Below are 14813 nucleotides of genomic sequence, written 5' to 3'. Positions count from 1 at the left end.
CTGGGCATATACCCTGAGAAAACCATAATTCAAAAAGAGTCATGTACCAAAATGTTCATTGCAGCTCTATTTCCAATAGCCAGGACATGGAAGCAACCAAAGTGTCCATCAACAGATGAATGGATAAAGATGTGGCACATATATACAATGGAATATTACTCAGCCATAAAAAGAAACAAAATTGAGTTATTTGTAGTGAGGTGGATGCACCTAGAGTCTGCAATACAGAGTGAAGTAAGTCAGAAAGAGAAAAACAAATACTGCATGCTAACACATATATATGGAATCTAAAAAAAAAGAAAAAAAGAAAAAAAATGGTACTGATGAACCTAGGGGCAGGACAGGAATAAAGACACAGATGTAGAGAATGGACTTGAGGACACGGGGAGGGGGAAGGGTAAGCTGGGATGAAGTGAGAAAGTAGCATTGACATATATACACTACCAAATGTAAAATAGCTAGCTAGTGGGAAGCAGCAGCACAGCACAGGGAGATCAGCTTGGTGCTTTGCAATGACCTAGTGACGTGGGATAGGGAGGGTGGGAGGGAGGCTCAAGAGGGAGGGGATATGGGGATATATGTGTGCACATGGCTGATTCATTTTGTTGTACAACAGAAACTAACACAGTATTATGAGGCAGTTTTACTCCAATAAAGATCCATTAAATATTTTCATTAAATCTTATTCTGAGCCCTTACCTTGTTCAGTTTATGGGAAAGTCAGTTGCTTTCATTATTGGGGTGATGTGTTTCCCACACAGGTGATGGGAAGATGGGTATTGGGTAGGAAGCCCCAGGGTCCTGAAGGGCACTGTAGGTTGTGAGGTCTTAGTTATGCATGAGCCCAGCCCACAGAGGTCCTCCAGGTGCAGCAGCTCTTGGCCTCTGTTCTGTATGTTGCCTAGAACATGGGAGTCTTGGTCTGGAATACTGGTGCTTAGAGCCAGCCTCCCTAAGCAAGTCAAGAAAGGATCCCTTTGGCAGTTCTGCTGCCTTCCCCGGGCACTACCAGAAAGTGGGACATCCATCGCCTCATGCCTTTTTAATTTGAGGAGAATGTCAGATTCTGTTTTCTGGTGTCATCAAAAATGTTCCTAACATAATTGGAAAAGTAAACTTAATGCTTTTTAGTTAAAACAAGAGTGATTATCATTAAGTAGCTCTTGCTTTCTACTCAGAAAAATAAATCCATAAAGTATGGAAAACTAAAATTACCAGTATGTAATATGGGGTGAAAGGAAAATATAGCAAATGAAATGTTTCAGAAAATTGGTCTGCCACAGCAATCAAAGGCATCACTTACCTTACTGGTACTTTTCTCTTGGCAAGAAAACACAAGACTGCTACTGTTATGTGAGTCATCAGGAAAGCTAATCCAATACCCAGGAGGGTCCATATATCTGGAATTTCAAACCAATGAAAAATGTAAATATTCAGTGAAAAATATTAGAGAGTCCAAAACTCAAGTAACTGTGGTCAAAATGTAACCTACTGTTCTGAGTGTCCGTGAAATCAGCAATGGGAGGGTTAACCTTGATATGGCAACGATTTCCCTTCCATCCTTGTCCACATCTGGAAATGAGATAAAATGTAATAGTTGGCAAAAAAAGAAGTGGAAACATATGTTAGCAGTATTGTCATGGAATAAACTGATGAATATCAATAAACAATGAGATACCAGGAATGTGGGTAACTTTGATACGAAACCAAAAATGTTAAACCAAAGCAAAAAGATAATTAAATTGTATTCTTTTCACATTATTGTGTAAGATGATTTTTTAAAAATATTTATTCCCTTCTTAACTTTATCTGTAAGGTGGGGACTTGATTTCTTTATCTATAAGGTGAGAACAAGGCTAATTTCTTGCTTTCAAAAATTGACTTCACTTTTCACCAGTGTCCAATATTACTTTTTTTTCATTTGTCTCAAACTCAAAAGCTACACGTTTTTCAACAGTGAATGGATTTCAGTTCTTTCAGATACCAATAGAGAATATTCAAATTATAGATTAACATAAATATAAATCAGAGTATTTTTATTTCTTGTTACAAGGGGATGATCCTTCAAGTTCATGGATTTGGAATCAGGTTAAGGATCAAATTGGATATACCATCAGTCCTAGAGGATTTCACTACCTCTGCTATATTTAGGGACATATGTGATGAAACTTGTAACACTAGGGACATCTCTTCTGATATGGATGGCCTTCAGAAAGTTCAGAATTGGAGACTAGTTTGTGCCTCAAAGGGAGACGAGGTTTATCTCTAAGCAGTGAATGTGTCAGAATTTCTCTGGTGGAATGTGTTTACATATGAGTGTGAAATCTTATGTATACATTCTTGTTTACCAAAAATAACAGGATACAAGTTAAGAAGGGTTTGGTTGAATTTTCTGCCAAATTCATGGTACATGCTATAAAATAGGATTAAAAACTAGTTTTTAACAACTTTTTTTTTTTTTTGCATGATATGCGGGCCTCTCACTGTCGTGGCCTCTCCCGTTGAGGAGCACAGGCTCCGGACGCGCAGGCTCAGCGGCCATGGCTCACGGGCCCAGCTGCTCCGCAGCATGTGGGATCCTCCCAGACCGGGGCATGAACCCGTGTCCCCTGCATTGACAGGCAGACTCTCAACCACTGCGCCACCAGGGTAGCCCTAAAAACTAGCTTTTGAATGTGTGTGTTTAAAAGTGGTGTGTTAGAAGCAATGCTTCTTCAGCACACAGTTAATATCTTTTTTCTCAGTCTCTCTTTTGAATTTGAAAATCTGAATGACCAATAGCAATTTCTTCAAAAAAGCAATAACTTCTCTAAATATAAAAAGCTTAGTGGTTCAAGGAGGACCATAAGAATGCCTTCTTTCCTTAGTAAATACTCTTTAAAAAGTAGAAATTTAAGATAATTTGATTGTTTTTGATGCCTCTGACATTCAAATTAAAATAAATTAGAATGTTTAAGATTGGAGTATTTGTTTTTTATTCTCATAAACCTTGATATGTATTTCTTATCAGTTCTCAGGTTGGCAATGTGAATCTGCATGTAAGTCCTTCACATTTTGCCTGGACTCCCTTAAAATCTTCCTGAATGGGGTGGGTCCTCAATCCTTGTCTTGGAACACGGAGACCTGTAGTGATGGTATGCTAGAATTGGCATGCTGAAGTTCCTTTCACTTTGAGCAGTGGCAGTGAAAGGAATTTCTCTGGTCCCATCTCCCTGAGAACTGCAAGCTAGAAGTGAAAATTGAGCATCCTGTCTGCTCTACAGTTTGGTGGACTCATCTCCTCCAAGGTGACCACAGATCTCTATTAAAGATCATTGAGACGTTTTAAAAAGAAAAGGCTAGTCATCTTCTCTATTACTTTTCACAGGCAACCTGGGTAGGGAAGCGTAGATATTTCACTCAACTATTATTTCTCCTTAGCAAATCAGCAGTATTAGCATACCAAAGGAAAAATAAGAGACTGACTTTTCCTGAAGAGATAATGCAAAGATTGTTGTTTTTAGTAGTAGCATGTTGGGTACTATTATAGTTGTTGGGGGTGAAGGGCGAAGGCTCTTGTGGGGAGAAATCAGATAGGGTAAGTGGATGAGATATTGGGAAGAACTGGGTGTGCTTTGGCTAAGCGGATGCCAGCCAACCAGCGGAGACCAGTCCCAGTGGCCATTCCAGGCACAGCTGTGTGAAAGCTGGGTGGCTGTTAGAGTCCGGTGGGTGTGGGGAGTGCTGCATAATTGGTGCCAAGAGTGAGGTCCCTAAAAGAATGGGGCAATGAGATTCACCTTATTTGCTTGACAATTAAGGACTAGATAGCCCTTTTTAGGTAATGTTTTAGCTATTTTATGATTAAACAAGATCGAATGCAATGGTGATTCCACCTATTGTGCAATCCAAAAGGATCCATAAGGACGATAAACATTTTATAATATTTGTGCTAAAGACTAGGATACCTCAGTCTAAATTAGAATGCATGTTTGTTTTGTTTTAATGTCAAGAAAAAATAAATGTTAGCTGTGATGAAATTATGTTGGAGGTCTTCTTTTTCATAATGAGTCATAAGAATCGGTTTAATGAAAAAAAATTAACGGATAACTTGACAAAAGGGAAGAAAATGACCTGTTTTGATTCAGAAAGCACCCATAAGAAAAGCTTTTGAGGAAGATTTGATTTATTCTGAGCTAATCTGAGGCTGTGTGTTTTATCACTTATTTCATATACCTGATGAGTGTAAGTATAACACTGGAGAATTTCAGCCTTATTTTTAGAATGACGGAAGTTCACACTACCACTTAATTATCCCCCAGATTCATTTAACCACCCACGCTCCTTCCCTTCCCTCCACCAAATCATAAGCATGTCTATGGTTTGGTTGGGAGGGAACCACAACCTGACCTCTAGAGTTAATCTCATTTTCCTTGGTGTAGCCTTTTGCCTCAGGATCTTGTCCAATGCATTCCTAATCAACAGTGATTGCTTCATAGAGAGACATGGACATAAGTTTGTCCAGTAAGAATATTGTCACCTGTGGGTACATATTGATGGATATTTGTGGTAAGAAATATCCTCTGCCCAACTCTGATGTGAAAAAGGAAGAGTATAGCCCTGTGAAGCTACCATTTTGTTACAAAAGCAAGGCTGAGGAAAAAACAGGAAGACAGAGCCTAGGAAATCATGGAGAAATGGAGGAACCACCTTAATGGCATTGAAAACTTTTCAATCCATTCCTGTTTCAAGCCTGCTCTGGGTTTAGACTTTTTAGATACATGAGTCAATAAATTATTTAATTGTTTGAGCCAGTTTGAGTTTGGTCTTCTATTATGAGCACACACACAAAACCAGTTTCCCTGCTCTTTCATTTTGATCCCTGAAGTTCTCCTCATTAAATCAATAATCCCTTATTCATAAAATATTTATTGAATGTCTACTATGTACAAGGTAGTCTGCTAGATATAAAAAGGATGGGCAAGACATGCTTGAGAATTTGTAGGAGCATAAACTTGGGAGATAAAAAACACATTTAAAAATAAATAAGAGACAAAGCAGAAAATAAAATATATGAAGTATAAGAAAAGTAAAGAAAAGTGCTAAAGAAGAAGATGAAAAAAATAGCTTCAAGAATCTATTTTTCCAGAGCCAGAAAGTGAAAAAATGTGTAATCTCAACTAGACATGAATGGAACAGGTGATATATTAAGTTATATTTATTCCAAAGCATTACAAATTTATGTATGTATTATACAACAATGTTTCAGAGAAAAATGGTCATCTAAGTGTATAGAAATCATCTATGACTGATGGGATCTCGAGAGATATGTTTGAATTATGTTCAGATTATTAATGGGATGCTAAACTAACCTCTAGATTTTCCAATTATTTACTGCAGTATATTTTTTCAGCCATACTTACTCTAATTTTATAGTTTTTTATGTCTGTAGAAGGAAAATCCCTTCAGAAGGAGCATGCATTTTGAATATAGTCCAGATTAGATTTATCATTTAGCATTAGAGCAGTAGACTTGTTTTTCTTTTTATTAGGCATGTTTACAGCAACACTTTATGATTAGTAAAATCATGAATATCATTCTTGTTTATAGAAGCCAATATCATCCTACAATGACATTCATGCTTCAGAAAACTACAATATACTAAGTCCCATAGAGATTGAATTGAACACCTGCTGTGTGCTAAACAATATTCTAAATGCTTTAATGTATTACTTGTGGAGCACTAATGTTACAAGATACGAGTTATTTCCCCACTTCATAGTTGAGGAAATAAAGGCCCAGAGTGGTTGAGCAGTAAGTCACCAGAGGTACACTCTGAACTAGACTTTAAACTACATCTCTTTGGCTCTCACGTGATGCTCTGTTCACTACATGGTTTTGCTTCCCATGGTCTTCCTGAAGTTGGAATATAGTTGTTTATAATAGCAGTCAACTTCACAATTTTTGTCTGTTAGGATTTTTGTCTGTTAGGAGAGAAACAGTGGAGATATTCCTGCTCCTCATGGTCTGAAAACTCCCATTTGTCACATTAAGCTTTACCCTGGAAACATCTAGGTGTAGGGGAGGCAGATGTAGAGCTGGGAAAAGAGTAAGTAATGAGAGTCAGGGCACCTGGATTTCAGTCTAGACTCTGCCACTTTCTAGCTATGTGGCTTTAGGAGAGTCAAATCACTTCAGTTTCCTATTTATAAACAGTAAGAATTACAACTCACCTAACAAGGTGTGTAGGAGAATTAAATAAAACAATGCATGTGAAAGTACACTGTTAACTGTAAAGTGTTATCTACGTCAGGCTCTTTGATACCCAGCCTCTTGCTTTCTGGTGTAAATCATGGTCCTGACCATTCCCTGCCCTAACATACTGGCCCTCCAGGGAGCTGGCATCTGACAACTGCCCTGTCTCCATCCCTGCCTGAGCATCAGTAAGACTTAGGGAGCAGTGAAAAGACATTGCCACAGCTTCTATTTTCATGACTTATTAATCATGCCATTTAAAAAGCATTTTTACATCTAAATATGCCTGGAGGTTCTTGAGCCAGTTATACAGGGAGGGGAAGGAAGAGCAGGTGTTTAGGATGTTCGTTGCCTGTGATGAATATTTCTACCCCACCCCCATCCCGCCCCATCCTCTGTGGTTTTTACCCATCGGAAGTACTCCAAAGGGGAGAAAGTAGTGCCATCCCAACTTTGCATGAAAGCATCAGCTCAGACCGAGTGCTTTCTGATCCCTAGGCTGGGCCTGTGCCAGCAGAAGGGGAGTGGGACAATTGAGGTAGCCCCTAATGGGGCTAGAATTCAGGTTCTCGAAACTGCTTCGCCTATGTTCTTGGCATTGCACCATATGAATATTTGTAAAATTCTTACTATATTCCATTTCCTACCAAAAAAGAAGCATATATATGATCAGATTTTGTCCTTAGGGGATGATTACTTGAAAATACAAATCACATGCTCCTGTGTGGCTTTTACTGCAATTTCCACTTGGATTGGTAGTCAAGTTGCACAGAATTGCAAACGTAGGAAGGAGGCACATTCATGTTATTTCAAATTATTACAATAGAAACAACCTTAACTACTTCAGAGAAGAAATAAAGCAGATAAAAAGTGTCCTTCTTTTCCCCTTTTGCTCATACAGATAGCTGATGTGACACCAAAACACCCCCAGAAAACTCCTGAAATTGATGCTTTGAGCTTCCCACTTCTGCTTTTTTTCCCAACTGTTCTGAAGTATTATTTCCCTGGAGTTGGATGGAAGGGGGAAAGAATAGCAAAGAAACTAAATGATTTACAAACTGGGCAACTGAAAATGGCTGCAAGTCAATAGAAACCAGTCTTGTTCTAAGATAAAGAAGATAAAAGCATTAAATTTTTGCTGTGGAGTGTAAACTAGCAAGAAATAGTTTTCTGAACTTTTTCTCCTGTCATCCCGTGAAGTGTGAAAGAATTTTCCTTTAAAACATAGATTGTGACTTAATTCCAGCAAGGCTGGATTATTCTTGTTTTCTCTCCTTCACTGAATATATGTTCATTGAAATACATACGAAAACACACAAGATGGTAAGGCTGAAAATTAGAAAGAACAAATAATGAATTGTCAGCCTCTGGAAGGAATGTCCACTAACCAGAGTACTCACAAAGCCCAGGGTGAGAATCCACGGGTGTTTAGGACTCACTTTGACCTTTTGGTGAAGTAACAAAGCCCTCTACTTGCTCAGGACAAAACAAAGAATCTTCTAATGACTTTCCAGTCAACTGAGAAAAAAGTCTAAACCCTGCACTCTTTGTTCAGTGAGTAATTATTGAACACCTTCTGTATGCTAGGCCTTGTTCTAGGTGCATCGTAATCTATTAGACCACATGCTGTCTGGTAATGCTCTTCCCTAAACACACTAAGCTTGTTCTTGCCTCGGGGACTTCATGTTTTCTGCTTTTCCTGACAGTTAAGTAGTGTGCCCAAATCTTGGAATAGCTTGAACTTTCATGGAATTATGATCTTGACTCAAATTACACCTTCTCAGAGAGGCCTTAATCAGCAAGTTTATCTAAAATACAACACTGCCTTCATCCCTTCCCCGTCCCTTCCTAGCAACCTGCTTACCCTAATGATTTTTCTTCATTGCACTTGTTACTATTCAAATTTAATGCACACATGCACACACAAGCATATATATTATACATGTATGTATATTTAACATATATTTGTAAGTGTAAATGTTAATATGTAAATATATATAGATTATATATAATGTATATAAAATAAATTTATTTATGTATTATGTGTATATACATACATATTTATATACTAAGCTCTATAAACAGAAACTTGAAAGCCTCAATGACATGAATGATTTTGCAATGATACTATAAATTATATAATTAATGTAAGCAGTAGAAATCTAGAGTAGTTCAATAACACATATGATATTGAAAAAGCCTTAAAAACTGCTTCAAGACCAGGCTATTTGGCCGTTTTGTCCTCTCCAAGTTTCTAGAAAAGGTAATTCTCGTGCTTTATGTGCCGTTTCAGAGAATAAAAAGCTACCCAATTTACTTCAGAGATCAAATGCTTGTCTGGTAACAGAACCTCAAAAAATATTATGCACAGAAGAAAACCTGGGAGCAATGTTACTTATAGATGCCAAAATCCTAAATAACTTACCAGCAATCTGAATATAAGAGTACATTGTGCTGTAAGATTTTTTAACTCATGGGTAAAAGGCAAATCAATCTGTACGAGAAGCAGAGGACCCTGTGAGAGAGAAGTAAAAATAGTAGAAGAATCTATTGTTCTAAATTATATATCCTTTCAATAAAGTTTCTATCTCTAAATCACTATACTGATGAATTTTCTCAAGTTGTTAATAAATAATCCTCATGTTATATAAACTCTTCTAAACATAGAAAATGGATAATAACAATAGAACCATTTTGTTATTAATGAAAAATCTCCTAACATATTTCCTGGTTTAGATCAATTTACTGGTGAATTCTCTCAAATGTTTAATAAACAGATAATTCCCAGCTAATTATCTCTGCCAATTACTTACCCTCAAATTTCTTTATAAGATTTGTAATTAGAAAATTATAAAATTTCTAATTCCCTTCTAATTCCCTTCTAAACATATGAAAAAGAAAGCTTAACTAATTTGTTCCATAAAGTTACATATCTCTGCTACATAAATCAAGTATAGCACATCCATAAAATCATAGATCGATCTTACTCAAAGATGTGCAAAAATCCCCAAATACAGAAAAATATTATTACACAAACACATATATTTCTATTGTTTATATATCTTTGTTGTTAGAGTATGTGATGATCTCTTAAAACTTCACACCCTTAGACATAAGGAAGAACGATTGTCCTTCATGTGTAACACCTGGTGAGGATGGAGCTCTGGATGACCACCTCTGTGGGTGGAATCTCTGAATAAGAATAGGGTGGTGCAGCTGGCAAGGGAAGAAAAATGACTCTGTTAGAGGCTATTTCACCATGTGAAAATCTCATAAATTTTAAGGATAATAGGTCGTTAGCCACCTGGCTTGGGATACTCTAGGTACATAGCAGGAGAAAGAAATTGGAAAAAAGAAAAAAATCAGGGCAAGAACAAGCTGGTGATGCTGATGGATCTTTACCAAAGAGATGTTGCCTCATCTCTCCTTAGGTTTCAGCAGTTTCTGTTACAATAAATCCAGATATTAGATGATTTTGTGACACCCCATCTACAGAGCAATAAGCATTTCCCATTAAATTTTAAAAATATGTATAGTTTAAATGATTTCTGAGCACCTTACTACATTTGCAAGGAAATAAACATGCACTAAAAATGGAATTTTTAAGCAATTAGAACTGACATGTAGCATGTATTGGTTGGGATTACGTTATTAAATATTTAACTATTTTTGTAGGATGTTATATTTATATATATATAATATAAATACAGATTAGTGCAAAATAATTAAATATGTCTTTTCATTTGATTTGCATTGCATATTTGTATTAAATCAAATATTTTTTAAAAGTATTCAAGTAATTGTCACGCTGTATGTCCAATATTGTGTACCATATATTATGCACTAAAACATCTTTTTAAAAATCATTGTGTTGTTTTGAAACAAAGATTTGATACTTAATTCATTTGTTTGAAGATATTTTTTGAGGGCCAGGTGCTATGCCCAAAGTGTTGGGATAGCAGCATAAAAGCCAAAGTCCTGCCCTCACAAAGTGTACATTTTATTGAGGGAGGGGGTTGTAGAGAAAGATGATAAGCAAATACATCAGTAACTATGCTTATGGTGGAATTAGAGAGGTTGCAGTGCCAATGGAAGGACCAAGTTGGAGACAGTGAGCATGGACAACACTTTGAAGAGGATAAGATGGATTTATTGGGAGCTGGAATAGCAAGTGGGAACAAGTGAGGGTTGTGTTGTCTTTTTTTTAAGGGTATAGCTAGAGAGCATGTTTGTTGATAATTCAGTAGATATGGAGAGGTTGCTGTCTGATAAAGAGAGAGGGGGTGATGAAATTCTTGGGGTGAGAGAAGGAATGGGCTCCAGAGCCCGTGGGGAACAAGGTCTTTTCTGAGATAGGATATGGATAAGAATGGGTCATTTGCTGATGGAAAGACGTGGGAGTTCTCTGCTAACAAATCTTACAAAGAAATTTGAGGGTAATTAATTGGTAGAGATGGTACTTTGGGGTGGGGGGCTTGAGGAAGAGAGGAAAATGCATGAAACTGGAGTAATTTCTGACTCAAAAAGCACTCAATCTAGAAACATATAACAGCATGTTCAAGCAGTGCTGAGTGCTCATTTGAGGTCATAAATATGACCTCAAACAGTTAGGGTTACGCTTAGGGTTAGTGTGTATATATGTATGTGTGTGTGTGTGTGTGTGTGTGTGTGTGTGTGTGATCAGGGGGATTTTGTTATATTTATATTTTCATTACAGTATTGCATGCATATGGTTCAAAAACTCAAGTTGCACTAAACGTCTTAAGCTCCTAAGACAAATACTTTCAATCTCCTTAACTGTTTCTTCTAGTGTGAACCTCTATTTTTATTAATGATACACATATGTGGTGGTTTTGATTTATCTATTTTATTGTTATAGCTAAAAATTTCATTGTGTTATAAAACCAGCAGCTCCTTACTCACTGCCTCTTAGAGCCCTCCCTCCACCACTCCATATAATTAAATCCATATTCAGAGTTTATATTATTACTACATAAATATTGCTGTTAACTGCTGAGCCAATAGTGTATGAAAATTAACCATCCATTTACTTTTTTGTTTTTTTGCTTTTTTCCTGGAGCTAGTTATCCAATTTATTTTAATTTGCTAGGTTTTCTAGGCTTTATGGCTGATTCTTAAACTCTCCAACAACTTCTTAATACAATTTTCCACTAGATTAAAATATCAGACAGACTATTAAGACACTATTTCTTTTGGAGACTTCCGAAGTCCCCTTTGGGTTGATTCTTTGGGCCAACCTGGACTGTTTACTCTCTAGACCTGCTTTCCAGGGACTTTTCTGGGACTTCTCTTGAACATCACCCCGGTGTCCTGTATCCCATTTCCTCCTCTTCCTCGGTTTCCTCCTTCATTTTGCTAGGGCACAGACTATGTGGGATGTTCTTTTTTTTTTTTTTTTGCAGTACGCTGCACCACCAGGGAAGCCTGGGATGTTCATTTTTTGAGATCTTTTGTTTGAAATACTACACTCATATTCAATTTTTAGTTTGGAGCTCAGTTTTGAAAATCATGCTATCTAATAAATAAGCCAGAAGATGTATTGTCTTCTGGATCCCTCCATTCTCTTCTAGTTTCCAGTGTTTCTCGGATTATTCCTCATTCTTTGTATGTGAACTGTTACATTCATGGAGAGTGTTGTGATCCCCAGGTTTTCTGAACTTCCTCCATGGAGAGTCTCTGTAGGGTTCTTTTTTCATTCACTATACCTGACACTTCATCAATCTGGGGAAGTTTTTGCATTATTTCTTTTACAATTCTCTTCCTACTTTATTTTCTCTGTTCTTTCTTTCTGAGACTCTTATTTTTTAGATACTAACCTTCTGAATTGATCCTTAAATTTTCTTATTTTTATCACATATTTTCTTTGTCTTTATATTCTATTTTTTAGGAGAATTCTCTGCCTTTATCTGCCAACATTTTTATTAATGTTTTAAAATTCTGAGAGATATTTTAAATTTCTTTAAGCTCTTTTTTCTCTAATTATTATTATTATTTAATTTATTTATTTATTTTTGCTGTGTTGGGTCTTAGTTTCTGTGCGAGGGCTTTCTCTAGTTGTGGCAAGCGGGGGCCACTCTTCATCGCAGTGCGCGGGCCTCTCACTATCGCAGCCTCTCTTGTTGCGGAGCACAGGCTCCAGACGCGCAGGCTCATTGGTTGTGGCTCATGGGCCTAGTTGCTCCACGGCATGTGGGATCCACCCAACCCAGGACTCGAACCCATGTCCCCTGCATTAGCAGGCAGATTCTCAACCACTGCGCCACCAGGGAAGCCCCTAATTATTTATTTTTTATAGACACCAGGTATAATATATTTCCTAACTCTCTGAGCACATTAAATAGAATTAAACATTTTTCTTTAGATTCCCCACATTGTTTCTGTTTCATATGAATTCCATTTGTCTACTTGAATCTTTTGATTTATTAGTTTTATCTGTCTTTTATATTAGCATCTTTCCTCTACATTTGGCTATTCTTAGCTTTCTAGGTGTTAAGAGTAAAGCCCTAAAAAGATGATCACTGGGTCTCTGGCATGGGGTGAACTGGTTGACTAATGGGCTACATTTTAAGGCAACAAGCCTCCTTTTCTTGGTACTGCCCTATTATAGAATTTGTACATCTTTATTCTGGTGTCATTTAGCCTCTCAACTGAGAGAGACTTCAGTCTTTCACTGTGTGATGGTGGTGGAAGTTTGGCATGGGGAAGATATAAAATTAACTGCTGGAGATTTGGGGGCTGTGAACGAAAAGGAAAAGAAAAACAAGGTTTTCATCATTAAAAATGCAAACTGGCAATTCTTGAAGCAGCAGCTCATGGCTGTTCTCTGCTGAACTGACACTTGCATCCAGAGTGACACAAATTCTCCAGAGAATACATCTCCTGAATGGGTGGGTACAACTGGGGTTTGGATATCTAACAACTTACGGGCTTTCAACAAGTTATTTTCCAACGTAGTGCTCCACTCTGCCATTGAGGTACTCAGTCCTCCAACTGTTGGGCCCTGTTGGGTGTCTATGGGGTGAATGCGCTTATGCCTCATTGGAAACCCCTTCTGCAGGTGCTTAGGCTTCAGCTTGTTCCACTCAGATAAGTCATCCTTCACCTATGTTTCCCTTTTAAAATGTTATCAACCTCTCTTTATCTTTTGTTGTCTATTCATCACTGCCTCGTCCTTGTGGATTTATATGGCTTTTATTCTTTGTTGTTATTTTGGTGAGTCTGGAAAAGAGATGGGGGTAAACATATATGCATGACCTACTAGCTTTGATAATTTTCTTCCTCTACATTTAGCTGCCCTGGTGTATTCACAGAAAAGACAGGTAGTTAGGTACATTTAGAAGTGGAGTTTTCCCCAGTAAATAATTCAGAGAGAAATGGTGAAAAAGAGTTGACAATATTACCAAGAGAATACTTTTAATAATGGACCATAGAAGTTAACTTTGGTAAGAATGCAAGTAAAGACATGAGGAAGATGAGGAAGAATGTAAAAACTAGTCTGGAGTCAATGGTTTGGGAATCTAAATAAGAACAAAGAATACAGTAGTGAATATATTAGGTAGATTATATAGTCTGGAAGTATTAGTCAGGAGCAGTGTTATTTGAAATCTAAATAATGAAGCTGTCGGTGGTGACAGTGTCCCGGATGTGCCCATAAGAAGGAAGAGATCTGCAAGGAAAGCTAATTGGGGAGAAGTCAAAGAATTGAAAGGACTGAGAGTATTCTGAAGATAAACTCACTGACCCTTAGGCCACTAAGAATGATTAGAGGACTGGAAATCCACACAGCTGAAAGCCAAAGTCAAAGGTGGGAAGGCAGATGCTGGCAACATCGAGGAGTGGCAAACAGCACCGGCAGAGGGCAGAGTTCTCAAGGCACAGCCTGTTTTTCGTGGTGGCCCGGAGGTGAAGGAAGCCATTCTAGAAGTTGTTGAGGCTACGGGACGTTTTGCTGACTGTACATCTAGGGACCGGGGGACAGAAGGAAAGAGTCTGGGAAAATGGACAGAGGTGGGGGATTGAGTTAGGTTGGCAAATATATCTTACAAAATGAGATGGAAAATCCTTGGCCATAGTAAATGACCTAGGAAGAAAAATGTAGAAATACTAACGATTAAGCTAAGGCCCTACATGCCTACGTTTTAGTAGGGCTCAGGGTAGCTGCTCCATTCAGTAGTTTAAGAGGATGCGATGTCTTGCAGGAGGAAAAGAATTAACACAATCAACCCTAAATAGGTGCCTGTTTATCTACCAAGACTCTAGGTAATGGCCTTTGCATTAAGGCTAATGCTCAATGATATGTGAATAATTAATATTATTTTAAAATAACTTTTGAAATGAAATGCAAAAATAAGTTTATGATAAGATGTAAAGTACAAAAAGAAGAGTTCTGATAGTACACAGTGTAATCTTAATTTTTTTTTAATTGCTTATTTTTTTTGGAATAAACTTAGTTTATTTATTTATTTATTTTTGGCTGCCTTGGGTCTTTGTTGCTGTGCATGGGCTTTCTCTAGTTGCGGAGAGCAAGGGCTACCCTCTGTTGTGGTGTGTGGGCTTCT

General features: G+C 37.5%; 1 protein-coding gene across 1 annotated transcript in view; it reads right to left on the bottom strand.

The window, feature by feature from the left end:
• The window catches only part of MALRD1 (MAM and LDL receptor class A domain containing 1), a 625167-nt gene that overhangs the window by 28517 nt on the left and 581837 nt on the right, over positions 1-14813 (bottom strand). The window contains exons 38-39 of the mRNA XM_060096153.1: positions 1493-1572; positions 1304-1400 (exon numbers count right to left, since the gene is read on the bottom strand). Coding sequence (XP_059952136.1) covers positions 1304-1400; positions 1493-1572 — 177 coding nt within the window. The remainder of the gene's footprint in view (positions 1-1303; positions 1401-1492; positions 1573-14813) is intronic.

The sequence above is a fragment of the Mesoplodon densirostris genome, chromosome 4 (genome assembly GCF_025265405.1).
Source record: "Mesoplodon densirostris isolate mMesDen1 chromosome 4, mMesDen1 primary haplotype, whole genome shotgun sequence".
NCBI classification, from domain to species: domain Eukaryota; kingdom Metazoa; phylum Chordata; class Mammalia; order Artiodactyla; family Ziphiidae; genus Mesoplodon; species Mesoplodon densirostris.
This window is presented reverse-complemented; position numbering and strand designations above follow the sequence as displayed.